This window comes from Spermophilus citellus (assembly GCF_964194105.1).
Source record: "Spermophilus citellus genome assembly, chromosome: 3".
Classification (NCBI taxonomy): Eukaryota; Metazoa; Chordata; class Mammalia; order Rodentia; family Sciuridae; genus Spermophilus; species Spermophilus citellus.
Window position 1 is genome coordinate 12,101,090 of NC_138184.1, and position 27,491 is coordinate 12,128,580.

The window sequence follows — 27,491 nt, forward strand, 5'->3', positions numbered from 1 at the left end:
GAGTTTTGGAGGAATAGGGATGAGGACGCAGGTGACTTTTGCAGGGTGAGGGTTGGAAAGCACATGATTTGTTGGGGGAATGGAAGTTGGATGTACATAATTTTTTGGGGGGTGATGGGGTGTTAAGGTGAGATTGCAATAAATCACTGAGTTGCTCTTAAAGTAGGAGATGGAAACTTTCTTCACCAGCCAATGGTCCGGATCCACCAGCTGGCGGGCCAAGGGGTAGGCTTCACCTCATAGGTGAGTACACCTATCATAGTCCAAAACAATATTAATCATAAGTGGCTGTTGCTATGATTCAAAACAATAAACAAACGTCATGAGATCTAAAAACATAAGCGGAAAAGGGAGTGGGCCAAAATGACCCTAGTGGAGTACAAGTTCAAGAATGGTTACTAATATCTAGACAATCAATCTCTGACAGGGTACATTGTCCAAGAAAATTAGGCACCAAAGAGAGAACAATTTTACATTGTATAAAATTGCCATTTTGAATTGCCAAACATGCTCTGCCAAGCAACTACTGATGGGTACGGAGGCAGAGCTTTCCCATGGGAGAAGCATTTCTTACATGTGGAGTCTCGGGGCAAAATGTTTGGCCATTGCCCATACAGCCTAGCCCATAAGAGGGGCACCTAACTTGCTGGGGGTGAGATTTTGGACACACATGATATTTGGGGGATAGAGTTTGGGATGCCCATGATTTTGGCAGGTCATTGCGGGTTGGATACATGGTTTGTTGGGGTAGTCTCAGAAGAGGGGTACTGAGGAAGCAGGATCGGGCAGGAAGAGGAGCTAAGCAAGGATGTCTTCCCAGCAGAGGTCAGCCTCAGCATAATCCCATGGGAGTGCTGGACTATGCACCCACATGTGGATCCATCCTGAGGCTCGGGTTTATACAGGCCTGCATCAGTCCTTGGCTGTGAGCTGCCATGGGATGGGGTTCAGACACAACCTGAGACATGCGGGGCAGAGCCCCAGCAGCAGGCACTGTTTGCTCAAACCTCTATCAGGCTTTCCTATTGTCTCAGGCATTGCCACATAGGTTGTGTGAAGGTCACTTCCTCTTCATTTTAGAGTGTTCAAAATAACAATCATTTCCTATGAGCCACGCCATGTTATGATAAAGACGGGGTGGAGGGCATGGTGAGCAGTTTCTGCATGATTTTTAAATTTTTAAATTTTTTATCTTTTTAAAAATTTGAGACAGGGTCTCCCTAAGTTATCAGACTGGCCTTGAACTTGCAACCCTCCTGCCTCCACCTCCTGAGTAACTGGCATGCACCATTGCATTGGTAAATTTTTTACTTTTTTTTTTTTTTTTTTTTTTTTTGCAGTGATGGAGATCAAACTCAGGGCCTTGTGCATGCTAGGCAAGCCCTTTATCATTGTGCTACATCCCCAGCCCAATCTTTTACTTTATTTATTTATTTATTTTTCAATATTTATTTTTTTAGTTGTAGTTGGACACAATATCTTTATTTCACTTATTTATCTTTATGTGGTGCTGAGGATCAAACCCAGGGTCTTGCACGTGCGAGGCAAGCACTCTACTACTGAGCCACAACCCCAGCCCCTCAATCTTTTACTTTAAATTGACAAATAATAATTGCATATATTTCTGGGGTGCAATGTGATGTTTTGATAGATGTACACATTGCAGAATAATTATATCAAACTGGTTAACATTCATTACCTTCCATACTTATTTTTTATAGAGAGGACATTTATAGAGAGAACATTATAGAGAGTCTATTTTTTAATTTGAATTATACAATATTATTAACTATGGTCACTTTGCTACTTGGTAGGTCTTGAACACTTATTCCTACAACTTGTTCATATTTCAAAATAAGTGAAAAGGAGTCTGAAGTCTCTGAACACTGAAATGATAAATGTTGGAGAGGATGCAAATTCTAATTACCCTAAATGGAGCATTACACATCCTAAGCATGCATCAAATTATCATATTGTAATCTAGAAATATATACAAGTATTATAGGTCAATAGGAATAAGAAGGCACACAGTAGCCAAATTATGGAACCAGCCTAGGTGTTCATTAATGGACAAATGAATAAAGAAAATATTATACACACACATACATACATATATATGATGGAGTTCATTCAGTCATAAAGAAAAAGGAAATTATGTAATTTTCAGTAAGATGGATGGAACTTGAGACCATTATGTCAAGCAAAATAAGCCAAACTCAGAAGGTCAAGGGTACTGTGTTTTCTCTCATATGTGGAAGCTGGAGAGGAAGAAGGAAAAGCAAAGTGGGTAGAATCTTATAAAAACCAAAGGGAGATGGGTAGAGTGAGAAAAGGGACCAGGGGGAGGGAGGAGGGAAGAGAAAGGGGAAATACTGGGGGCAATGATATTGGTCAGATTATATTGTTATACTGTGTGCATGTATGAATATTTAACAATGAATCCTACAATTCTGTACATACTGTAATGCACCAAGTTAAAATGTGGGGTTAAAAATCAAAAAGAATAAAGAAGTAAAACCACGTTCACCAACAGCAACAACCCCCACAAACCTCATTCCTCCCGTGTAGTGTTTGGTCTTTACCCCACACTGCCACCTACTGGTGAAACTAAGGAGCGGTACTTGAAGTTGCTTTGAGAGCTGTTAGGAGGCCGAGACAGGTCTAAAACTTCAGGATACCAAGAGTTGAGGCAAACCCAAAGAGATGTCAGCTAGTTACCTTTTTTTTTTTTTGGTGCCAGGGATTGAAGTCAGGGGCACTCAACTACTGGGCCACATCTCCAGTCCCATTTTGTATTTTTTAAAATTTAGAGACAAGGTCTCACTGAGTTGCATAGTGTCTTGCTGTTGCTGAGACTTTGAACTCCTGATCCTCCTGCCTCAGCCTCCGGAGCTACTGGGATTATAGGCGTGCACCCCTGCGCCTGGCAGCTAGTTATTTCTAATGTCTGTGGAGAGTGGTGACTTGAGCCATGGCTTCTGATTCCCTCCTGGCTGCGTTTGCCTGGAACTGCCTGAGCAAAGGTGAAGGTCAGGATGGCCCAGTTGCTATGGTAACACTGGTCCAGAGAAGGATGCACATGAAGGCGCTCAGCTGTATCACTGGGAACCTTGAGCTCAGGAACCAAGCCCTGCGGGTAGAGAATCCTGGGCATAACAATTGGACCTTGAAGTCTCACAAGCTTTGCCGCGTCCTTCAAATTGCCTGCTTTCCTGAAACTTTCCCACGAATAACCTTCTGGTGACAAAACCTATATAATAAACATGCTGAGCTAGCTCTGGGGTCAGTAACCCCTCATCAAGGCTTGGCTGTCCCACCTGGCCCCACCTTTTCCTCCATGTGAGTCTGTTTATCTTTTCTTCATCCCCCATTGCCCCTCCAGATTCAGAATTAATGGCAGGTGCTGATTGTGGCAAATGTCATCTTAAATCTATTATTGTATTCTTATTACACTTGAAAATTCCGGCCCAAAGATACTCAAGTTAATAAATTAAATTTAGTGACCAGTGCATGGAAATGGGAGTACTTTCCACATGAAACAGTCTTCACAGGTACCCAGGCACCCGACCTCCATCCATCCATCCATCAACGTATTTAAGATAAGCTGCCTCAGTGCTCAGCGATTTCCTGTCAGCTCGATTCATTTTACTCAATATTTATTTTCTCACATTTAAAATGGGGTGGATCTTGCCTCCAGATACTCTTTCTTTTCACTGCCAGTTTATTGAGGTTTAGTTGAAGAAAATAAAACCTGTATATATTTAATGTGTACAATTTGATATTTTGAAATAACCCTGAAAATCAAGCTAATTAACATATTTATCATCTCAAATAATTTTTTTTGTGTGTTTGATGAAGACACTTAAGTTTTGCCTTCTTAGCGAATTTCAAGCACACAATGCACTGTGGTTAACTGTTGTGTGTGATCACTTCAGAACTCCCACATCTCACACAGCGGAACCTTCATACCCTTGAGCTCCAGTTCCCTCTCTCCCCTCCATCTGGCCACTGGCAACAACCCTCTACTCTACTATTTATTTATTTTGGTACTGGGGATTGACCTCAGGGACACTCAGCTACTGAGCCACACCCCCAGCCCTTTCAATATCTTATTTAGAGACAGGATCTACTCAGTTGCTTGGGGGCTTGCTAAATTGCTCATGAATGCGAGGCAGCACCCTACCCCTGTGCTACAGCCCCAGGCCCATCCAGTTTTAATCCAGAACAAATAAGGTCACAGTGAACATCCTCATGTGCTAACACACTCAGGAAAGACAGACACTGCAGAGTTCCAGGGTTTGTAAGGTTCCTGTGTCTCCCGTCTCTCTGCCATAGCAGGCTTACCTGCTGCTGCCGTGCTCCTGAGGACACACCTGTGGTGATCAAGGGGCCCCCAGATAAGGGGTCTTGGATCACTGTAGAGAATCGGATGTGACTGCATGCGTGCTTGCAGACGAGATGCTTTGCAGTCCTCGGTGGAGCTTGCCTGCAAACAGGATGTTCTACCAAGTGGGATAGGAGGACTCTGAGAAAAGAACATTACTTGCAAACAAGAATGTTTATCTCTTCTTAAAAAGGAACAGAGCTCAAAATGCTCCAGCCCAAGAGTAGATTCAGACATGATCAGCAAGTTACTTCTGATTAGTAAGTTACTTCTGCACACAATGTTTTGCAAGCTTATAGACCTGAGTCATTGCTGTTGGAATGTTGCCTTCTTTGTTGACAATACTATAAAAAGACTACTGTATTCAATAAAGGAGCTTCTTCTGCTTCTTCTTCCTTGATCATGCTGTCCTGTGTTTGAGTTATTTGCAACAGATCACTGTCTGGAGAGATACGGGGGACAGTACATGTGGCCGTAGCTGTAGCTCACCAATTAGTCTACTGAGGGGCCATGACATTTCTTAGGCAGAAGACATGTGGGGCCACTGTTGATTCTACCACGCGGCCTGCGCAGTGGTTTCATTAATGAGGTTCTAGGCATAAAGTTAGTTAGAAGAGATCGAAATAAAACACACAAACCAGTTACCTTATTTATATTGCTATTTATATTGCTGGTTCCCGCCTCCAGCCGCCCAGCAGGGCAGCGAGGATTACTCTGGGCTAGCAGGAGAGAGAGAGAGCGAACGCGCCGGGGAGTAGCCTTTTATTTGGGGAACAAGAGATTCAGGGGAGAATTCCATCCAATGAAGGTTGAGGGGGGGGCTGCACTCCAAGGTCAGGGTCAGTGATTGGGTCTCCGGGGTCAGTGGTCACGCACACCCCCACACGGATGGGCTCTCTCATCAGGAAAGGGTCGGGAAAGCTCCGACACAGCCAGAGCGCCTCAGGCCCTTAACGGGAGTCACCCAATCACGTGTCAGAATGGCTCCCCACAGTTGATGTCATCAGTGGGTGTTGGCATTGAGCCCTAGGAACACTGAGTGCTTCATGTACTTTGTGTGTATGTGGGGCACACCAAGAACCTCCTCATCCTCCTCTATTTCACACACACACATAATCAACTTACTTTTAATTCACATGTCTTATGAGTCTCATTGATCCCATTTATTTTAATTAGGAAAGAGAGGATTACTAAAAAATGATTGATATAAGGTTACTTTATCAAAAATATAAAGATAGCAGCCAATATTTACTGAGCACTGTAAGTGCTTCACACACAGGTGCTATACCACCCAATCCTTAGGGAAATTCCATTATTGTCCCAATTCCACTATATTTTTAAAGGAAATAAGAAAATTTTTTTTGAGCCAAGTATGAGTGACCATGGACCTGACCCAGATTCAAGTTACCTTGAATAACAGGTTTCACTGTAGAAAAAAATTAGATGAACTTTTATAGTCCCAGAACAAAATAAAGTAATAATCAATGCATTTACCAATTACATGGGTGGGAGCCTCACCTGGGTGGGCTACAGCAAGGTGGGACTCTCTTGCACAGGTTCTAGGTGTTATGGCATTCTCAGCTTTACCACTCACACCATTATCATTCCCATTCAACAGTTTTAGACTGAACATGGAGAGAAGTTAGGTAGATTGTAAGTTGGTTAATAAGAACCAAACTCCAGGACTCCTAACCATTATACCATCATATCCTTGAAAAATATAAAGCAAAACCTGTCAGAAATACACCTGCATTTTCTTTTAATACTTATTTTAATCAGCTTTTCCACTGCTGTGACTGAAAGACCTGAACAGAACTGTTGTAGAGTAGGAAAAGTTTATTTTGGGGGCTCAGAGGTTTCAGAGGTCTTAGTCCATAGAAGGCCGGCTCCACTCCTCAGGCCTCCAGGTGAGACAGAACATCACGGCAGAAAAGTGTGGCAGAGGGAAGCAGCTCACATGATGATCAGAAAGCAGAGAGAGATCTCCATTCACCAAATACAATATCTATACTCCAAAGCCACACCCCCAATGCTCCACCTCCTTCAGCCACACCCTACTAGCCTTCAGTTACCACGCAGTTAATCCCTATCAGGGGACTAATTTGTTGATTGGGTTAAGGCTCTCACAACCCAATAATTTATCTTCTGAACCTTCTTGCATTGTCTCACACGTGAACTTTTGGAGGACAACTCACATCTAAACCATAATATTCTAAAGTTCTTTTTAAATCAATCTGGAATTTATTTATTTTTGAATGATGTGAAATAGGGAACTAATTTGGTTTAATCCTTTAGCCAACTGACCCAATGGCTTCCTTGTTCCAGTGATTTTGATATTTCCTCTAAGATGTGCTGGATACCCACATATGCCCAGTCTGCTTCGGACCTCTGTCTATTCTAACCTCTGTCTATTCTTATGATAAGAACACACTTATGCCCCTAATCTCTTGCCATGGCTCATTATTCAAGTGTCCTCGGATTGCATATTTTCCCCATGCCTGTTTTAAACTGTACTACACCTCCAGCTCACAAGGGTCCTCATCCTCCCCACTGGGCATTCCCTGAATCTTAATAGTCACTCTTAAGGACCCACCTTCAATCAACTTTTCTATGCCAGATTTCTTCATATTTACCTTCACTTCTTACCATTTTTTAAAAAAATGCTAATGTAGCATAAACTTCAATGTGTTGAATTCATTTTATTGGAATTGAGCAACCTCATTTCCTTCTCTGTAACTCCCCTCCACTCCTCATTTTGGAGCACGTTTGTACAAAGCAACATCTCACCTTTGTAACCCTGGCACCCAGCATAAAGCAATGAGCTGATGCTCTAGAGCATTTATTTATGCTCTAAATAAATAAATAAATACTTATTTATTTATTGAAAGAACATACACATAAGTTTCATATATAAAAAAATATTAGGGTACTGGTTTTTCGAGGAGGAAAACTTAGGAATGGAGTTAGATACCCTATTGAAACTTTTCCTTCATAGTTACAAAACAAACATATTACCTTTTGTTATATATATATATTTACATAACAAATATGTAATTTTTAAAAACAAGAGCCAGATCTCCCATGTATTGTCTTAGATCACATTTTTTTACTAGTGAGAAAAGCAAGATGTAGAAGCAATTAAACATATACTCCTACTTTTAATACAAATTAGAAAATTTTTGTTAGAAACAAAAACTTAGGTACGGGTATGTTTTTGTGGGGCGTCTGATTTAGCCAAAGGGGCAAAGCATTAGGTTAGGAGATAGAAACTTAAGTACTAAACATTCCTGACTTGTCAGCGAGCCCCGCCCCTATCCCCGCCCACCAGTCAAGCCCCGCCCCACACTGCTCCTCAAGAGCAGACCCCGCCCTATCCCGGGCAGCCGGACCTAAGCCCCGCCCAAGCCCCATCCCTCAGATGTAGGCCCGCCCCCAGCCCCACCCTCCCGGCCGTGTCGGATCCTACTCTAGAGTTCTAACGTAACTCCCGGGGAAGGGAGTTGGAATTTCTCCTCCTCTGAGGAGACTGAGGAAGGCGTCAGCCTTTCCGCGGCCTCCTAAAGCGCCTCCGATTTCGAGAGCCGGAGTCCTGACACTTCCGTTCCCGGCTGCCCCGAGACCGGAAGCGGAACTGCGCGGCGGCGGCGGGCGGCTGTGGCCGTGCGGGACTGCGCGGCGCGCGGCCGTGGGAGTGTCTCCTGCCGGTCTGCAGGTGCGGCCCGGCCCCTCGGGAGGGCGGGGCGGGAGGGGACTGTTTGGCTGACGCTGGGAGGGGCCGGAGGGCCAAGGACAGCCCCAGACCTGGCTGGAGGCGCTGTGCTCCGCGAGGGCCCTGGTGAGCCCCGCACTGCTCGGGCCTCGCAGCCCTTCGCCCCGTAGCTCGCCCTGGTCTGCTCAAGGTCTGGGCAGACAGGGTTGTCATTCTGTCCAAAAGGAATCCCATAGTGCAGTCCAGGTCTGGCAGCTCAGGAATGTGGTGACATCGGCCCTCTCCCTCTCCTGCCCTCCCTGATTTATAGGAAAAGTGCATTAAGAGGACCCTTCTCTGCCTCAGTTATGCAAGATAACTGTATATTGGTAATTCAGGTTTTATCTTATAAGACATTTAATCTGTCTAGCTTTGCAACTGCAATGTTAGGTCTGGTGTACGTGTGCAAATTGGTTTGAGCGACTTTATTTAAAAATTGAAGAGATGAACTAGATGACAAAGGATTTATTTTGGTGACTGTCAATTTGTGGTCCCTTAGCTTAATATGTGTTAGCTTCACTTCTCTTGTTTCTTCTTTTCTGTTCTTTTCAAGTGGGCTACAGTCCTTACCCCAAACTTGTGAACTACAAATCTTCCAAACATATTGGACTCTGGAAACAAGATAAATTCTGTTAGTACCAGAAACTGAAACTGAGTTGGGATGTCTTTCTTGATAATGGAATTAAAACTAACTTCTACTGAGAAATGAGGAAAGATTAACTCTAGAGGAAAATTAAAGATCAGATTTCAGTTTTATCAATGAAGTATTTGCCAAGGAAATAAATGCCTCTCCTTACCTTTTTAGAAAGAATCATTGTTTCTTAAAGATACTTGAAATTTAGTGTGTGATTTATTTTATATTTGAAACAGGCATTTAAAGTCATTCTCCTGTTTGGTTTTTAATATCTTGTTTTATGGGTTTGCATATGTGTTTGCGAGCATGTGTGGGCATAAGGCTTCTCAGACTTACTGTACTGAATCATTCTTGAGTAGTGTTGACTTTTGGAGCACATTTTCATTGGGGTTCCCTCAATGAATTGGTCTTGTAAAGAGGGAACATTGTTGCGGTAATACATATAGCGCTTGTTCCCCTGAAGGTTTTATCCTAGAGAGGGCAGTTCCCTGAAGGTAATAGTAAGTTTTGCACTGTGTTATAAGTCATAGGGAAGCCCCTGAATTCAATTTTTCTTTTTTCTTTTTTTTTTTTTAACCAGGGATTGAACCCAGGGCCACTTAACCACTGAGCCACATCACGAGCCCTTTTTGTATTTTATTTAGAGACAGGGTCTTGTTGAATTGTGAAGTGCCTCACTAATCTCCTGAGGCTGGCTTTGAACTAGCAATCTTCCTGCCTTAGTCTCCTGAGCCACTGGGATTACAAGCCTGTTCCACCTTGCCTGGCTGAATCCAAGCTTTAAGGAGGGGAGTGACATAATTATGTTTGTGATTTAAACAAAACATTCGCTCCTGGATTGAGTATGGAGTTTGAGATGAACAAGAATGAATACAGTTTATCTAGGAGCCTCAGTAATTTCAGAAGCTACAGGATGATAGAAAGGAGTTGATGACTGTAAAATCAGAAAGGTTGAGATATGTGTAGAAAGTAGGATTGGGAGAATTTGATAGATGATGTGTTTTTTTTGTGTGTCACATGATCAGCAATCTATGGCCCATACATAGGTCAAATATGGTCCACTGCTGGTTTATACAAATAAAGTTTTATTGGAACCCATTTGTTGATGTGTTGTCCATGGCTCTTTTTGTGCTACAAGCATATAGTAAGTAGATATGACAGAGATTACATAGCTCATAATTCCTAAGACAGTTGGTGCGTAGTCCTTTGCAAAAGTTTGTAAACCCATAAACAGTACTTGGTACACATCATGCTCTGTGCTGGTGGCTGGGTGTGGAGTTTTGAAAAGAGTGGGCACAGGTCTATCTAGGCTTATTAGGTTTACATCACAGTTGGGGAGAGGGACAGGCAAAATCACCTAAAGAAATAAATTTGAAACCACAACTTGAAAAGAGCAGTGAAGGAAAAGTAGAGGCTGTTAGAGGTAACTAGAAGGCATGTAAGAGGAAACATGATTCCTTCATGAGATGAGAGGGCCAGGAGGAATCACCAGGGACTGTTGTCTGGAAGGTGGTCTAGGGCCCTACTCTTGCTTATCGTGATAAATTCCCTGTAATGATTCTCAGCTTGGCTGCCTTCCTGGAGGCAAGTGGGATCCCCTGGCTCAAGCCCTGCTTGGTGTTCTGCCTCTGCCACCCTCACACCCCACTTTTTTTCACCTTAGTATGTCTTTTATTGCAGGGAGGACATCTACTGAGATCTTGAACCCTGCTGCTGATGTCATGGTGAGGAGATTGGGGGAATCTGGATGCTTGAGATGGGGCTGATAACCATGTACTCTGGGCTCTATTTTCTCCCCATCCCAACTGAGGGAGAAAGGGGAGAGGGAGTGTGGAGCACCCTCATTCCTGCCCCAGAGGACCTGGGGACATTTTTTTTATGCATGACCTCTAGAGGGAACTGTTATGGGAGGAGGGTCCCTCAACACACCCCAAGGCACTGTTTGCAGCACAGGGGCTCCTCTAGGGCCATCTCTGTCATCCTTTGTGAGAATTACTGAGAATACATGTGGCTGTATAAATCTAACTTGAAGTTAGTTAAGGTTCAGTAAAAGTAAAGACCCAGTTTCTTAGTCACCGCAGTGATCTTCCTCAAGTGCGCTGCAGCTGCACACGCCATCTTGGACACTGCAGGCAGGCATCCCATGATCACAGAGGGCCCTGATGGACAGCACAGCTCTAGGGAATTTGGAGATCAAGGGGCCATGATGTTTCTCAGTTGCAAAAGAAGCCTATTTTAACAAGTATAAACGACTATTAAATTCTTACAGTATACCCCTTGTATCTATAGACCACCCTCAGATACAGGGGGTCTACGGGTCTGTATTTGTGGTTTCAGTTTCACTCATCAACAGGAGGAAGGGTGATTACAGTACGTCAAGATATTTGGGGAGGGGGTGGAAATAGTCACATTTACATAACTTTTGAGGTATAGTGTAATGCCATGCTTGTTCTGTTATTGTTATTGCTGATCTTCCACTGTCCCTAATTTATAAATTAAGCTGTATCAGGGGTATATACGCAAAAGAAAGAACATGTTTTATAGAGGTTTGGTGCTGTCTGTGGTGTTAGTTCTCCATTGGGGGTCTTGGGGTGAATCCCCTGTATATTAGAGGGGTATTATACTCTAAGTATTGGGGGGCATCCTAGGACTTCACCCAAATTAAGAGGTCAAACCCAAATTTGTGATTCCATAAATAAGAAGGTTCAGGAAAAGCCCACAAAGCTGGGATGAACAGGTCCTGCCATCGCCAGTCAGCTGGGTTACCGAGAGAGCAGATTTACACTTGAGGGTTTGTGTAAATGTGAAAGGAAAGTAACTGAGGCGGGCCCTCAGTTCTGCCCCAGCAGCATGGAAGCTGTTGTAGGTGTGTCACAGAGGGTGTGTCTGTGTGTCCAAACGTGCCCTCCTCCGCCACCCAGAGTGATGGGAGGCCAGCTTTTCTGCCCCCAGGTGTAGAGAGAGCTCCCTGTTGCATGTCCCTGTTGCATGGGGGTTCACTTCCTCATCCTTCAGTGGTGGATGGTCTTTGCTGAACCAGAACGTGTGTGCTTTTTAAGGAGTCTGTCACCTTTGAGGATGTGGCCGTGGGGCTCTCCCAGGAGTGGGCATTGCTGGACGATGTGCGGAGGGACCTGTGCAGATATGTGTTCCTGGACAACTACCAGACCTTGGCCTGCAGAGGTGAGGCTGGCATCGCACCGTATCTTGCTGCATGTGTGTGCCGGATACTTCCTCAGTGTCTGCCCTGTGGACGAGCATGTGGGTTAGGCTTGTGGGGTTTATTGTCCACTGGAGTCCCGAGATCGACAAAGCCCCATTTATTGCATTGACTTCATTCTGTCCCTAGTGAGGATATCTGTGGGCCTCACTGAACTTGGCCCTGGATAAGGGTTAGGGAGCCTCTGCCTCGGGCCAGAGAAGAGGGGATTGTGATTTGGGTTACTATTAGGGCATTTTCTGTGCTGTCACAAAACATTGAAGGCTGGCTACTTTGTAAAGAAGAGGCGTGTATTCAGCTTACACTTTTGGAGACTGAAAGTTCAAGATCTGGTGGCCCCATTGATTCAGCCTCTGATAGTTGGCATTACTGTGGTGGAAGTGCCTGCAGATGCAATCACATGGCGAGACAGGAAGCCAGCGAGATTCAGGGCCAGGCTTGCTCTTTTTATAACCACCCCCTCTTATGGGATGGGAACTAATGGGCATCCTCTGAGAACTACTCACCTTCTCTAAGAGACCCAACGACCTACCTGCCTTTCACTGGGCTCCAATTTGTATGGTTCCCTGTCCTCCCAACAGCGCCACAGTGAAGACTGAGTGTAGCACATGAACCCTGCGCGGGCACCCCCAGACCATGTCCAACCCGCTGCAGGGTGCTGAGGAAAGAGCTCTGCTGAGGGCACTAACAGCTGGGCACGGTCACTCTGTTGCCCATCGTACTTGTCAGCCTCCCCACCTGAAGCCCATGTTGAAGCTGAGCCTGGATGAATTTGTTGCCCTCTGCAAGCTGCCAGCCCTCAGCCATGTGCCTCTCTCTAGGCACAGGGACTCCACTGTGCAGGTCCCACCTGGCCTCCTTGGTGGGGACAGGAGCAGAGCCAAGGTAGTAGAATGAGGGGCTCTCCAGACCCCAGGTGGGGGTCAGTACCAGGCTGCAGAGCTGACCCACCTGGCTAGGGTAAGTGCCCTGGGAAGTGTCAGTCTGAGGGCAATTTTGAAGGCTCTTTATTCCAAGGAGAATTATGAGAGGTTTTTCAAGTTCATTTAGCTTCTCTTTTGTTTTCACTTTTGAGCCCTTCTCTAATACTTTCCTTAGGTCTCAGAAAAGTATGTCCCAATTTCTTTTTCTTAAAAGATTGAGATATACTTCACATACAATAAAATTTTTTAAAATACATAATTCATTGACTTTTACTGTATTCATAAACTATCTAATTCTAGAACATTTTCATCACCCTAAAAAGAAACTTTGTCTCCATTAGCAATTACCACCCCCACCACCAGCCCCTGGCAACCATTATCTACTTTCTATCTCTATGGATGTTCCTATTTTGGACATTTCATATAAATGAAATTATGTAATTCTGTATGTAGCGTTTGTTATCTGTCTTCTTTCATTTAGCATAGATTTAAAGATTCATCCATAATGTAGCAAGAATCAGAACTTTATTCCTTTTTAAGGCAGAATAATATTCCATTGTACAGATATGTTTGTTTTGTTTGTTCATGAATCAGTTGATGGGTACTTCCATTTTTTGGCTTGGCTTAGTCCATTTAATTTTGCTATGACAAAATACTTAATGCTGGGTAATATAAAAAGAAAAGAGGTTTATTTGGCTCACAGTCCCAGTGGCAGGGAAGTTCAAAGATCATGGAAGTACAAAGAGCTGTATCCCCGGCACTATGTGTCCTGGTGAGGGCCTCCTTAGCCATATCACAACATGGCAAAGTAGGAAGGGAAACTGCTGTGTGCAGAAGGGACAGGCATATAAGGTGGCCTTGCTTTATAACCATCTGCTCTCGAGAGACCCAGTCTACTCCATAAGACCAGCAATAATACATTCATGAGGGTGGAGCCTCTATGACCTAAATATCTTCCTCTAGACCCCACCTCTTAAGGTTCTGCCCCCTCAATGTTGCCACACAAGTGACCAGATTGCAAGACCTGAACCCTGGGGACATTCAGAGCACATTCAAACTATGGCATGACTGTTACGCAAAATGCTGTAGTGAGCGTTTCTGCCCCAGATGTTAGTTGTCTTGGGTCTGCACTCAGGAGTGGGATTGCTGGGTCATCTGGGAGGCCCACTTTGGATGTTTGGAGGAGCTGTCCCACTGCTCTGCTTTCCCACTGTGGTCGTGGTGGTTCTGATGTCTCCCGTTCTTAGCCACCATTGTTGCTCAGTTCCTCTTTAAACTTAACACTTCCAAGTGTGTCCTTTTTTCTTCAAAACTGGAGATAAACCCAGGACCTTGTGTGTGCCAGGCAAGTGCTCTGCCACTGAGCTGTGCGCCCAGCACTGTGTGTGTTCTTGACTAGTTGCTTCTTACTTGGTTTTCTAGTAACACTCTTCTTTGGAAATATGTCGCAATCCTCATAGAATCTTCAACTGGGGAATCACCCTTCATTTCCCCCTCAGTCTGTTGACTGCTTAAGTTCCTCACACGACCCTACTTGTGGATGCCTTTTTCTCTTTCAGTATCCTCCCAAGTTTAGGCTCAACATGAAAATAAAAAAAACCTACAAATATATACATATATGTTCTCTCTCTCTCTCTCTAGCCCTCTTAATCCAAGGATTCTGCATCTGTAAATTTAATGAACCATAAACACAAAATATTTGGAAAAAATTGCATCTGTACTTTGTAAACACAGACCTACAGTACATACAGATGTACATGCAGACTTGTTTCTTGTCATTACTCTCTAGAGGAGAACAACTATTTATGTAGCATGTACATTCTATTGGGTGTTATTGTTATTATATTTGGTACCAGGGATTGAGCCCAGGGGCACTCAACTACTAAACCACATTCCTAGGCTTTTTGTATTTTATTTAGAGACAGGGTCTCACTGAATTGCTTACTTAGGGCCTTGCTAAGTTGCTGAGGCTTTAAACTTGTGATTCTTCTGCCTTAGCCTCCTGAACTCCTGGGATTACAGCAGCCCCTTTGTGTGGGGAAGCCCTCAGTTAGTGCACCACCATGCCCGGCCCTATTGGGTATTATAAATTTTCTACACAAATAGTGCACCATTTTGTATAAGGGATTTGATTAACTTTAGATCTTGGTATCTAAGGGTAGACCTGGATACCAACCCTGTATAGATATGGTGTGTGTGTGTGTGTGTGTGTGTGTGTGTGTGTGTATGCATAGGTATATATAGGGTTGACTATAAATTTTTCCATTTATATCACCACTTCTTTCTGAAAGTATTTTTTTCCCAATTCATTTTAGACTGGGGGTCTCAATGCAAATCTAAAGAGTCAGCGTCTCTGCAGGGTATTTTGGAAGACATATCACCCAGTGATACACAGATGGTAAGATTCCTGGATTATCTCTAGCTCCCTTTTGCAGCAAAGTTAGGAATCTGTGAACTGGAAAAACAGCACCAGAACCAGGAGACATTTGAGGCTGGGGAATCTCCTCAAAGGGAAGCAGCATCAGAGGGGAGATATGACTTTTGAATTTGGGCAAATCCCTGCTGTCACTCAATGTTCTTTCTAGAAGTTTCTCTCAAGTGCACATTTCCATCAGTGAGTCAGACATTGAGTGTATAAGATGTGATTACTTCTCTCTTTTTAAAAATTTTTATTCTTTTTGGTAATACATGACAGGAGAATGTGTTTTGACATATTATACATATTATACATGGTATGATCTACTTCTCAACAATGATCAGGAAAATGTGGCCAGGTGTAGAAGCCCCCTGAAAACCATGAGCAGGAGAGAGCCCTTCGGTGGAGCAGATATTTGGTTGAAAAGAACTCAAGCCCTCTAAACCAGGCCTGTCTCGAAAATCCTGAAAATGTGCTCCCTACTGGGAGGATCCCTGGTTCTGTCTGGGCTGCTGGCAAACTCTTTGCTGTCACTCACCTCTTGCTGGGAGCAGCCTCCACCTAGAGAGAAGGGACCAGTGAGTTTAACCAGTGCAGGAGGGGTTTCTGGGGGACATGTAACCTGGATTTGACGAGAGACCTGGCGAAGGAGAGGCCACTTTGATTTTAAAGAATGTTGGAAAGTTGTTGGGATCCTTTAGAATCCTTCCTGGAAGGTGCCCCTTTGTGTGGGGAAGCCCTCAGAACTGGCCTACACATTATTGTCATAGGAAATGCAGAGAGTCCGCTTGTTCCCCACTTGGGCTCTGAGTTCCTTCTTCCTCACATGACAGGCCTCCCCACCCCCAAAGCCTGGGTTCCCATTCTTGGGAGTTGGCAAGAGTTAGGGTTGGGTTGGGGTAGAGTGGAGCCCAGAGCCTGGCCTCGCACCTCAGTAGTGTGCACTGCCTGTAGGATGGAAGGGGCTTCTGCTGCGTCAGAGCCCCAACCCAAGATGGGCCTGCTTGTCCCAGAGACAGTGAGGTACCCAGAATCCCTCAATCTGCACCCCGTCTCTTTGCCATGGGTTAGTGTCTGCATCCGTGTCAGAGACGTCCATCCCCATGGACAGGGTGGGATGGCCTGGGTTGTAGAGAACCATGCTCTCTTCCTTTGATGGGGAACCTTCTGGAGCATGGAGAATCCTCCATCCTGGGTAGCCTGGTGTGGGCTGCCGAGCAGCTGAAACCCTTGCTCTGCCTGGCTGTGACAGGTCCCGGTAGTCGACACCCTTCCCTCCCTGCACCCTCTTTGTCCCTGGTTTCTACTTATTTTGGTTGAGAACATCTTCCAGAGGCTGCCTGGGACAGGTACATAGTTTTTGAAAACTTGAGACCCCAAAATGCCTTATTTGAGCTGCTGGATTGAAGGGACCTCTCTGGCTGTGTCATTGCAGTAAGCCCCATTACAGAGGTTCTGCATGTCATCAGAGTCCCCATTCGTGCTTGTTGCGTGAAGAAATGAGTGGACAGGTGTTGGGGAAAAACGGCCTGGGCTCCATCACCTCTTGTCTGTGGTCACTGATGGAGCTTGAGAGTGAAGGAGGGAGAGGGAACCCTGACAGCTGGGGGCTCCTCTCGAGGTTCTGTGGATTTTGTCCTTTGAGTACAGAGTTCTAGCATCTTCCATGGATCTTTCTGCTTGGCCCAGCCCCACAAGATCCCCAGTACTGAGGGATGGGAGGGGCTTCTGCTGCATCAGAATCCCAGGAAATAGGTGGTTTCAGGATGCTCTGAGAGGGCAGAGGAGGTCCACCCAGGGACACTGAGCAGTGCATCCCTGGAGGTATGCAGCCCATAGGTGGCAGAGTGGCTTTGGAGCTGGGAGTCAAGCCCAGGCCTAACAGCAGGACCGCAGCCTTCTTCACAGCCTGAGGCCACACAACTGCCACTGGCTGATGGTTCTGACCCTTTGACTGGTTCTTCTTGTCTCTTCTGGGTACCACCCAGCCTTCTCCCAGTCATCTGGCAGCTCTGTGGCCATGTCTCCTGGGGGAAAAGTGCTTCTGGGCAGGGATAGAATCCTGGGGGAGGGAAGAGCAGCTGGACCCTGGGCCCTGTCTTGTCTGCTCTAGCCTTTCTTCCTGTGGCCTTTCTTCCACCCAATCCCCTACCCCTTCCAAGACCTGGTACCTGTAGGAATGTGTGGGTTCCATGGTCTGAGGTTGGTGAAGAGTGCTTGGCTTAGGTCCCTGCGTTTCCTTACTGCAGCAGAGTGAGCAGAGGAGAGGGACACGGTAAGCCACATCCTGAGCACTGCTCCAAGCAAAGGTCTTCCTCCCACCTGCCCCTGCCTCACCACCTCTCTTCAGGTCCATGCTACAAGGGCCTCCCATCTCCCAGCTGCCACCTCGTCCTGCCTGCTTTACTGACACAGTATAACCCACCTCCAGTGCTTCACTGCTGTCACCCTGCCTAGGGCCACCATCGGTTCTCCACTGAGGGACCACTCCCAACAGGCTCCTAGACCCTCCCTTGGACACTGAGACCAGAGGGGTCTCTTAGAAATGCAAGTTAGGCGGGACATCTTTCTTGCTCCCCTTGAGGGGGCAACTGCCAGTAAAGAAGAGTTCAAATCCTTTCTCCCACACGTTCTATTTCACCATAACCAAATACTAGGCACTGGGTACTTTGTTAAAAAAAAAGTTTTTTATAGCTTACAGTTGAAGTGGCTGAAAGTCCAAAATTGGGTGGTCCCATCTGTTTGGCCTCTGGGGAGGGCCTTGTGGTAGATGGTGTCAAGAGGGAGATGTGTGCAAGTCGGGGAGATCACATGATGAAACAGACAACCAGAGAGAGATTCAGGGGTCACTCTTGCTCTTTTATGATGGTCCATTCTCTTGGGAACTAGCTGGGGACCCGTGAGAACTACATTAATCCCTTCCAGAGTCATCACCCCAGCGACCTAATTACCTTGCACTAAGCCCTACCTCTTAGAGGTCCCAACATCACCACACCGAGGACTGAGCGCCCACCCAGGAAGCTTTGGGGGACAAACTGCATCCAACCACAGCACGTGTCAGGTCTTCCTTCCAGGAATAACTGCTAACTGCCCTCAGGTCCCCTGCACCCGTCTCTGCCCCTCAACCTGCTGGCTGTTCACTGGAGCATTCGCTAGAGCCCCTTCTGTTCTAGTGTTTTCCTCCCTGCAGGAGGCTGCTTCCCTGAGGGGGGCATCTCTCTGCATATCATTTTGGCATGACATGTTATCACAGTGATTAGCTTTGTATTCAGAGTTAGGTGTATCTTGACAAGGTAAAGGGGTGTCTACCTCTCTGGTCACACATTCCCTGGGGCAGGGCCAACCACACAAGCTCAGTTAGGGTGAATGGGTGTGAGCAGTTCCCCCTGGCTGTGTGACTAATCTCTGACCCTGTCCCTCTGTCCAGGGACTGCAGGTGGCCTTGCAGACTCAGAGGGTGGTGACGCCGGTGCCCACGCTGGGTCTCCCCAACCCTTGGGTGGCCAGGGCTTCTGGTGAGTGAGTGATGTATGGTACATGTGGCTGCAGGGCCTCAGTGTTCTGTTTTGTCCAGGAGCTTGTGACCCATTCCACCTCCATTTCTTTTTTTTTTTTTAAGAGAGAGAGAGAGAGAGAGAGAGAGAGAGAGAGAGAGAGAGAGAGAGAAAGAGAGAGAGAGAGAATTTTAATATTCATTTTTCAGTTTTCGGCAGACACAACATCTTTGTTTGTATGTGGTGCTGAGGATTGAACCCAGGCCGCACGCATGCCAGGCGAGCGCTACCGCTTGAGCCACATTCCCAGCCCTCCACCTCCATTTCTTGAGTGTAGGCACTGCCATGGTTAGAGGAGAGACCGTGAAGCTGTCTCATTATCTGAGTGTTCCAGAGGGAGTTACTTGCTAAGATTGTGGGGTGGGACCCTTTGTTCTTTTTTCTGTAATGAGATAGCAGGAGCATAATTATGTGAGGCCAAGCATATATTAATCATGTTGATTTAGCGATTCCACAGTGTATGCTTGTTTCAAAACATCATTACACCATAAACACATATGATTTCTATTTCTCAGTTAAACGACACAACAACAAGAGCAATAACAATAATAACAAAAACAATTTAAAATAAAAGAGAGGGCCCAGACTGGGAAGCATAAAATTATTCTCCTTGTAACATAAAAAGTAATATTTCTGTATAAGCAATTTATCAAGAGTAGTTTGAACACCATTAATTCTTGACTATACAATTTGTGCTAATTTTGAAAATTATGATTGAATTTACTAGAAATGATCTATATTTTAATGATCTGAGCTTTTAAAAAAGAGATTAAAAACCGCATCTTCTGAGAAATGAATAAAGTATATTAATTCAAGTAGACAAATAACATCTTAGCATTAATAGAAAGGTATTGGTTTCTTTTTGTCTGCCTACTAGTGAGAAAAATGAAGTTTGTTTCTTACCAATATCATCCCCTCTTGTGTTTGGACAGGTGTAATTCTGTGTTGCTCTTCAGTTTATCTGTGGTTAAGTCTTTTGGGCTGGACTCTACCTCCTCCCCTCCCTCCCCGGCCCTCCCTCCTCCTCTCCCTTCCTTCATGGTTCTGGGATGGACCCGGGATTTCAAAACACTCTACTACTGAAGGACACCCCAGCCTTCCTTGTTAATTCTTTAAAGGGTATGACTTGGTCCTGTGGTGAGGTGGGAGCCAGGAAATAACAAAGAAACATTGACCCTTCACTCCATGGAGCTCACAGCCTAGATGGCTGTAGGGTTTTTTTTTTTTTTTTTAAATGAAGATTAGAACACAATGGAAGCACAATGCAAGGACTTCATCTTGGGGTGCAGGGAGGAATTCTGGGAAAAGACAGATGTTCAAACTTAAACCAGGGCTGGAGGTGGTGTGTGCACCTGTGGTTGCAGCTTCTAGGGAAGGGATTTAGGGGAGGTAGGAGCATTGCTTGAGTCTAGGAGTTCAGGATGTGAGAAACATAGTGAGGCCCCATCCCCCTCCAGAATAATATAAAATAAAAATAATAAACCACATAAATAGAATCTTAGAATAGGGCTTCTCAACCACAGTCCTCCTAAGTTTGATGCTGACTTTCAGTCATACATTCAGGTTACCTCCACATGATCCCATCATCCTGAGTTTTAACCAATTCCAACAAGAACCTAAGTGTGAAATCTCATCCAAGTATCACTCAAAAAAGTCCACATCTCATCAGGTACATGCTCTAAGTCAGCTATGAATGGGACTCGAGGTGTGATCCGTCCATCTGTGACTGTGAAACCAGAAAACAGGTTGTATGCTCCCAAAATATAGAGGTGGGCCAGGCACAAGTGACATTCCTATCTCAAAGGTGGGAAACTGGAGGGAACAAAGAGGTCATAGGTCAAGGCCAAATTCAAAGCCTAGCCAGGCAATTCTGGGATTTCCAGGCCTGATGATAGTCGCTCTGGCTTGAGGCCTGTCCTCTGGCCCTCGGTTTGAATGTTTCACTGGAGTTTCCTCAGATAAGTGAGGAGGATTGAGCTGCTGGCTGGGCGCACAGCCTGGGTAATAGTGAACCTGGTGATGGGATCAACATCCAGAGGATGGGTGAGGCTGCCCCCTGAGCAAAGCTCTGAGGGAGTTGAGAAGAAGGTCTTTAACCTGTGGAAGCCTCCAGCCTGATACAAGAGATCAAGGAGGAGGCTGGGCTGTGGTCACCAGAGCCCTGGAGGGTGGCAGCAAGACAGGGATGGGGTGAGTCCACATGTTAACTGGATCCCCACTGTGTGGAGGCCACCTGTAATTCTTGCTCAGTTAGTCCCTGGTGTGGTGGGAAGGAAACAGGAGGTGAAGAAATGGGTGCAGAAGTGTGATAGCCTACTACAGAGAGTAAAAATTAAAAAGTAGCCAGGGGGAAAAGCGGGGTGTTATGGCTCAATTGTGTCCCCAAAAGAAGATCCATTGAAGTCATAACCTCCAGCACCTGGGCATGTGACCTCTGCAGATGTATTCAAGGGAAGATGAGGTCATGAGGGTGGACCCTGATGCAGTGTGACCAGTGTCCTTGTAAGGAGAGAGAGATGCCAGGTGAAGGCACAGGAGAAGGCTATGTGAGGATGAGGTGGACACCGGAGGGCGCTTGTGTACGCCGGGGAACACCAAGGTGCACAGCTGCCACCAGAGGAGGAGGAGGCAAGCATTTCAGAGGGTGTGGCCCTGCTGCCTCCTGGATTTGGACCTTAGCTTCCACAACTGTGAGAGAAGACATTTTGGTGTGTTTTTTAGAAAATATTTTTTTTAGTTATACTTGACCACAACATCTTTATTTTGTTTATTTTTAGGTGGTGCTAAGGATGGAACCCAGTGTGCCTCACGTGTGCGAGGCAAGTGCTCTGCCATTGAGCCACTACCCCAGACTCATTTTGGTAGCTGTAAGCCACTCAATTTGTGGTATTTTGTTACTGGGATGACACTAATACAGGGATTGGCCATGGCACAGGTTTACACAGTGAGGGGGAAGGTCCCATCAGGAGGGACAGGTGGGGTGCAGGAGACGAGGGCTGCCCGGAGCTGTCTGCTCATCCTTTGCAGGCCAGAGGGAGGGCTGGTGTCCATGTGAAGGTGGGTAGAAGGGCACGCCCTCCTCAGCCAGAGTTACAGGGTGGTGGTGGTTTATCATTCCCCTTCCTGGGCTTTCTGGGGGCAGGATTAGCCCCTCAGAGCAGAGGATGGCATAGGGACATGGCCAGGCCCTGACCCTCATGCCTCGGCTATTCTCCCCCAGCTCTGCCTGCTCAGGATCCTGCCTGGCTCCAGGAAGAGGAAGATGCTATGGCTCCTGGGTGGCTGACCACCTGTTCCCAGGTGAGTAAGAAAGTCTTTCTTCAAATGAACACTGTGGTGCTGGAGAAGGACTTGCCCCCTTCATGGACCTCCTGGGCCTTCACCCCACAGCCACCAGGAGCCAGGCCTTTGCCCTGGGTAGGGGGCAGCCCAGGAAACAGTTCCACACCCTCATTTAGACCCTCCACAGGCTGCTGAGCACCAGGAGGGAAAAGCCAGAGCTGTCCTTGCTTCACGGCCTTTGTGGTCTCAGTGGACATAGGGTTTAGTCATTTATAAGATATTTCTCTCTGGCCTGCAACATGCTCAGGTCTGCTGGGCCCTGGAGCTGGGAGAGGGTAAATCTGCAAGGCTTCTTGGCTGGTCATGGAGAGAGGCATCCTTTCATGAAGTAGAGGTCTTTGGCAAGGGGCATAACCTCATGCTGCTGTTAGTTATGGAGTGGCGAGTAGATACACAAGAGTTTTAAGTCTCTCTGTGTCTCTCTCTGTCTCTCTCTGTCCCTCCCTCCCCCTCTCTTACTCTCTTATTTTTGCTTTTGGGGCTGAGGCTGGAACCCAGGGCCTTGTGCATACTAAATACATGGTGCGCCCCTAAGCTGCACTCTACCCCCTCAGAGTTCTAGTTTTGAGGCCTGAGCTGAGGGGCAGATACTGGAGACCTCAGAGCCCGATCTGAAGACCCTATGGTTGATGTCTCCCATTCCCAGGCCGACCAGCCCCATCATCCTGTTGAGACTGGGTGGGAGAGGGGGTTATTCCTGGCTGAGCTAGAATGGGTGTGTGTTTTAGGAACCAGTGACTTTTGCGGATGTGGCGGTCGTGTTCACAGCAGAAGAGTGGGTTTTCCTGGACTCTGCTCAGAGAAGCTTGTACAGAGATGTGATGCTGGAAAACTATAGGAACCTGGCCTTCTTGGGTAAGTCTGGCTTTGTTGCCTCCTCACGCAGCCACCATGGGTTCTAGAAACTGTGTTTGGGAGATCAGGAGGCAAATAGGCCAGGCCATTCTCGTGATGCTTCCAGTGGCCTCCCCATGGAAGTGAATGTCTGTTCTCTTCTTGTCTCTCCATGATCAAAAGATTCCAGGATTTTTAAATATCTCTGAGCCAGGCCCTGGGTTGTGTGGACCAGGGAGCTCTGGTGTCCTCTATGTCCCAGTGTGGAGGGTTAAATTTAACTCCTTAGTGGAAGAACTTTGCTGTGTCCCTCAGGATTCAGGCATGAATCTCTAGAACCTCAAGGACTTTGGGATGTCAGTCTACATCTGGGTCATGGTAGGGCATGGTCTTCCCACACTGGGCACCTTCTTTCCCACACGCAGGAGATGAACTAGGCAAACCCAGTACGTTGTCCCCCTGGGAGCAAAGAGAGGAGCTGTGGAGCCCTGAGAGAGGAGTCTTCCCAGAGACCTGTTTAGGTGAGTCCAGGCAGACCTGGTGAGCACCAGCTCTGGGAGGAAAAGGGGCATGAGAGTTGGAAATTGTCAACAGGGGACATTCTCAGTGCCTTGAATGAGAGGGATGTTAGGTTGAGCTCCTTTAGAAAATCAACCTTTCCTCTTTATCTTTAATACTTTCCTCTGATTTGATAGAAATATTTGTCCCTCCTCCTCTTCACATTTACTATTTTTATGCATGTATTTTATCCATACCTCCTACTGTACATTCTTACTAATATTTCCCTTCAATATCAGCCCCAGTCTTCATGGAATCTTTTCTCAGAAAATTGTCTATGATTCTTATCCCTTGTTCTGTGATTACATAACTCTGCACATAGTCAAATGACTTCAGTAATTTTTCTTGGCTCTCTGATACATTCTTCCTCTTTGCAATAGTCTTCCTATGTGTGGGATCAGTATTGAAAAAAAAAAACATAACTAGCCTTTTTATGCTTTTTTGGTTATCTTTATCCCAGAGTTTCTTTCTCTGTGCCTTTAATTTCTTTATTACCTAATTCATTTCAGAACCTCAACTTCAACCCCAAGAATCAATTCCTAGCCAAGATATTTCTGTTGGCACAAAACAGGTAAGATTCACAAGGGATTACTCTTAGACCTCTATAGAAGGACAAGTCTGTGGTTGTTGCTATAGGGTAGAAAAGCAGTGGAAGAGCCCAGAGAGATTGGTGGCAAAGGGCATTTTCCCAGGATGTAGTAGTTTTTTTTTGAGACAGTGAATGTCATGAATTGGGGTAAAACTCTAATGTATAGTAAAACTTTTGTCTTGGGGCTGGGGTTAGCTCAATGGTAGAACATGGGCTTAGCATTTGAGAGGCCCAGGTTTCCATCTCCAGTACTGTAAAAAACCCTTATATCTTTCCATCAGTAATCATTTTCACAGATTGAATGCAGGTATTGAGTGTTTAAAACTTAATTTTGCTTAAATAATTCAGAAAACCTCTGATCTAAGAAGCCCCAGGAAAGTAATGAAAAGAGCTCTGGTGGAGAGTGTCCACCCTGTGCCTCTCGAGGGAACTCTGAGTAGATGTAGGACTGAGTTTCTCCTGAATTCAACTTACATGGGGAACACGATCTCTGAGTGTGATAAAGCCTTTGTCTTCACGTTTTCCTTAACCGACAGGAACAACCTCAGCCTGGAGAAGATCTCTATGATTATAATGAGCCAGGGAAACCCTTTAATACTATTGAACCAATATTTCAGGCAGTTTCTGCTGGAGAGGCCCCCCATGAATGTCAAGAGAGCAGGAAGTCCTTCTTCCAGAACACTCACCTAATCACACCTGAAAAACTCCGCAGCATGGATAAGACTTATGCATGTGACCAGTGTGAAAAGTCCTTCCGCTACAGCTCTGACCTTCTCAGGCACGAGAAGACTCATACTGCAGAGAAATTCTTCCAGTGCCAAGAATGTGGACAGGCCTTCAAGTATTCCTCGAATCTGCGGAGACACCTGAGAACTCACACTGGAGAGAAGCCCTTTGAATGCAGTCAGTGTGGGAAAACCTTCACCAGGAACTTCAACCTGATTCTGCACCAGAGAAACCACACAGGAGAGAAGCCCTATGCATGCAAGGACTGTGGGAAAGCCTTCAACCAGCCCTCATCTCTCCGGAGCCATGTGAGAACTCACACTGGAGAGAAGCCCTTCCCGTGCAGCCAGTGTGGGAAAGCCTTCAGGGAACACTCGTCCTTGAAGACGCACCTGCGGACCCACACCAGAGAGAAACCCTACGAGTGCACCCAGTGTGGGAAGCCCTTCAGGACCAGCACACACCTGAACGTGCACAAGAGAATCCACACGGGGGAGAAGCTGTATGAGTGTGTGACCTGCGGTCAGGTCTTGAGTCGTCTGTCCACCCTTAAGAGTCACATGCGGACTCACACCGGAGAGAAGCCCTACCAGTGCCAGGAGTGTGGACGAGCCTTTAGTGAGCCCTCGTCCCTCAGGAAACATGCGAGGACTCATAGCGGCAAGAAGCCCTATGCATGCCAGGAGTGTGGGCGAGCCTTCGGCCAGTCTTCACACCTCATTGTGCACGTGAGAACCCACACCTCGGGGAGACCCTACCAATGCAATCAGTGTGAGAAAGCCTTCAGGCACAGCTCCTCACTTGCTGTACACAAAAGGACCCACAGTGGCAGAGAGAACATCAGGAAAGGTGGCTTGCCTTTGTCAGCGTCTCACTCCTACAGTGGCCCCTCGTCAGTTAGCTGTGGGTTTGTAGAAGTGTAAACATTTGGGCTGCCATTGTTCTTAGAATACTTGTTAGCATGTGTCTCATGTTTTCACGTCCAGCAGGTGAAACCAGCCCTGGCCTGTTTATTTCTTCTTACATGAAAAGAATGCTTTCTTACTAACACAAGAAAGTGTTTTTGAGGAAAGAATAGGAGTGAATGGGGGTGTGTATGTTTATTTCACCACAAATCCCTAACTGACACATTCATCATGTCCGTTTATATAAACACTTCATGGGTGGTTGAAATTAATGTATTAAGTTCTACATTAGCCCACTGGATCAAGCATATTATTTGTGTAAACACACTTATAAATATTGATTTCTAATCGGACATTTACTGAGAGAGGTATGGTATACTCCCCACGATGGTGATGGAGAACTGAATAATTCCATCAGTTTTTAAGTGTATGTGTATATTTTGAAGCAATGGAATTAAAGAAAGCTTTTCACATTTTGTGCATTTCCTGTGAATTGTTACTTTTATAAACTGGCCCTTTTCCCCTAGTGATGTCTATTCAGCCCTGTGCCCCCCGAGAGCCACTCGCCCTTAGAGCTTGCTGTTAATAGACTGCAGCCTTTGCCGGAGGCGCTGCAGCTCTTGGTCTCCTCAGCGATGCCTTGAGGTGGGTCCTGTGTTCACCCCCATCAAACGTGGAAGCTGGGGCTCAGCAAGTTGAGGGAGTACTCGAGGCCACCGAGTAAGGGACAGGGAGTGACTTTCTCATGGTGCTCTGACTCAGCATGGTGTCCATTTGTGTGTCTTCTCACTGTGTTCTTTTATGTTTTATAATACTGTTATTTGAGGGATGATTTACACCAAAGTTCATACATCTTAGTGTGAACCTTGATGAGTTTTATGTGTGTCTACACTGACTACTACCCCATCAAAACGTAAATACTTCATCACTGCAGAAGTCTCCCTTGGAGACCACCCCAGTCTGTAAGCCCTGTCCCCAGAGGTCACCACTGCTCCGACTTCTACCACCATAAGTTTTCACTTCCTGTTCATGGAAATTGAACCATACAGAGTCCTCTTCAGTTGTTTTTTCCACTGTATGTATCCTGTATTCACGTGGCACCCCTCAATACCATGTCAGTGAGGTTGATCCACGTTGCATGGTAACAGTGGCTGGTGCTGCCTTTTAGGGGCTTGAGCTCTTCTGTCAACAGCACTTCTCCTGGGCCTGTGCAGCTGTGAACTGCCTCAGCGTCTCTGCCTCCATATCGTGTCCACCCCCTTTGCTGCCCCGACCACTGATGAGACTGTTTCTGCTCCACTCTGCATGTAGGTGAGTTCATTTTTGAGGAATGTTTTCCCTAAACTAGCAGCACAAATCTGACTTATCTGAACCCTCCCTAATCTCTCTTTTCCCCCTTCAAGGCTGATGATACTAAGATAAGCATAACCAAGACATTTTCAGGATTTACAGGAGCTCCATGATCAACAGGTGGCCAGCGTGGGGCCATTGGAGAGATGTCTAGAAGTCTGGTCACCTGTCATTTCCTAACCTAACTCCCCTTCTTTCCCCCCTGCCTGAAGATTGAAAGGAGCTCAAGTGTCTGCTGAGTTAAGGCAGTCTTTTAGGCTGCTAGCCCACCATCAGCTTAGTTTTGTTGACTTAGCAAATAAATGATT

General features: G+C 46.0%; 1 protein-coding gene across 1 annotated transcript; it reads left to right on the forward strand.

Moving 5' to 3' along the window:
• Positions 1–7,959: 7,959 nt before the first annotated feature.
• Positions 7,960–26,447, forward strand: ZNF333 (zinc finger protein 333). Its single transcript, XM_081285417.1, has 11 exons — positions 7,960–8,096; positions 10,447–10,490; positions 11,826–11,949; positions 15,225–15,307; positions 18,753–18,840; positions 21,657–21,746; positions 22,100–22,179; positions 22,950–23,076; positions 23,481–23,576; positions 24,123–24,184; positions 24,820–26,447. The coding sequence occupies exons 2-11, from the start codon at positions 10,488–10,490 to the stop codon at positions 25,849–25,851; spliced, it is 1,785 nt and encodes a 594-aa protein (XP_081141543.1). The 5' UTR covers positions 7,960–8,096; positions 10,447–10,487; the 3' UTR covers positions 25,852–26,447.
• The last annotated feature ends 1,044 nt before the right edge of the window (positions 26,448–27,491 follow it).

Excerpts from the sequence above, each read along its gene's own strand:
- ZNF333 (XM_081285417.1), top strand. Across the intron at positions 22,180-22,949 it reads GGCTGACCACCTGTTCCCAG|GAACCAGTGACTTTTGCGGA; the intron begins GTGAGTAAGAAA and ends TGTGTGTTTTAG. Across the intron at positions 23,577-24,122 it reads CTTCCCAGAGACCTGTTTAG|AACCTCAACTTCAACCCCAA; the intron begins GTGAGTCCAGGC and ends AATTCATTTCAG.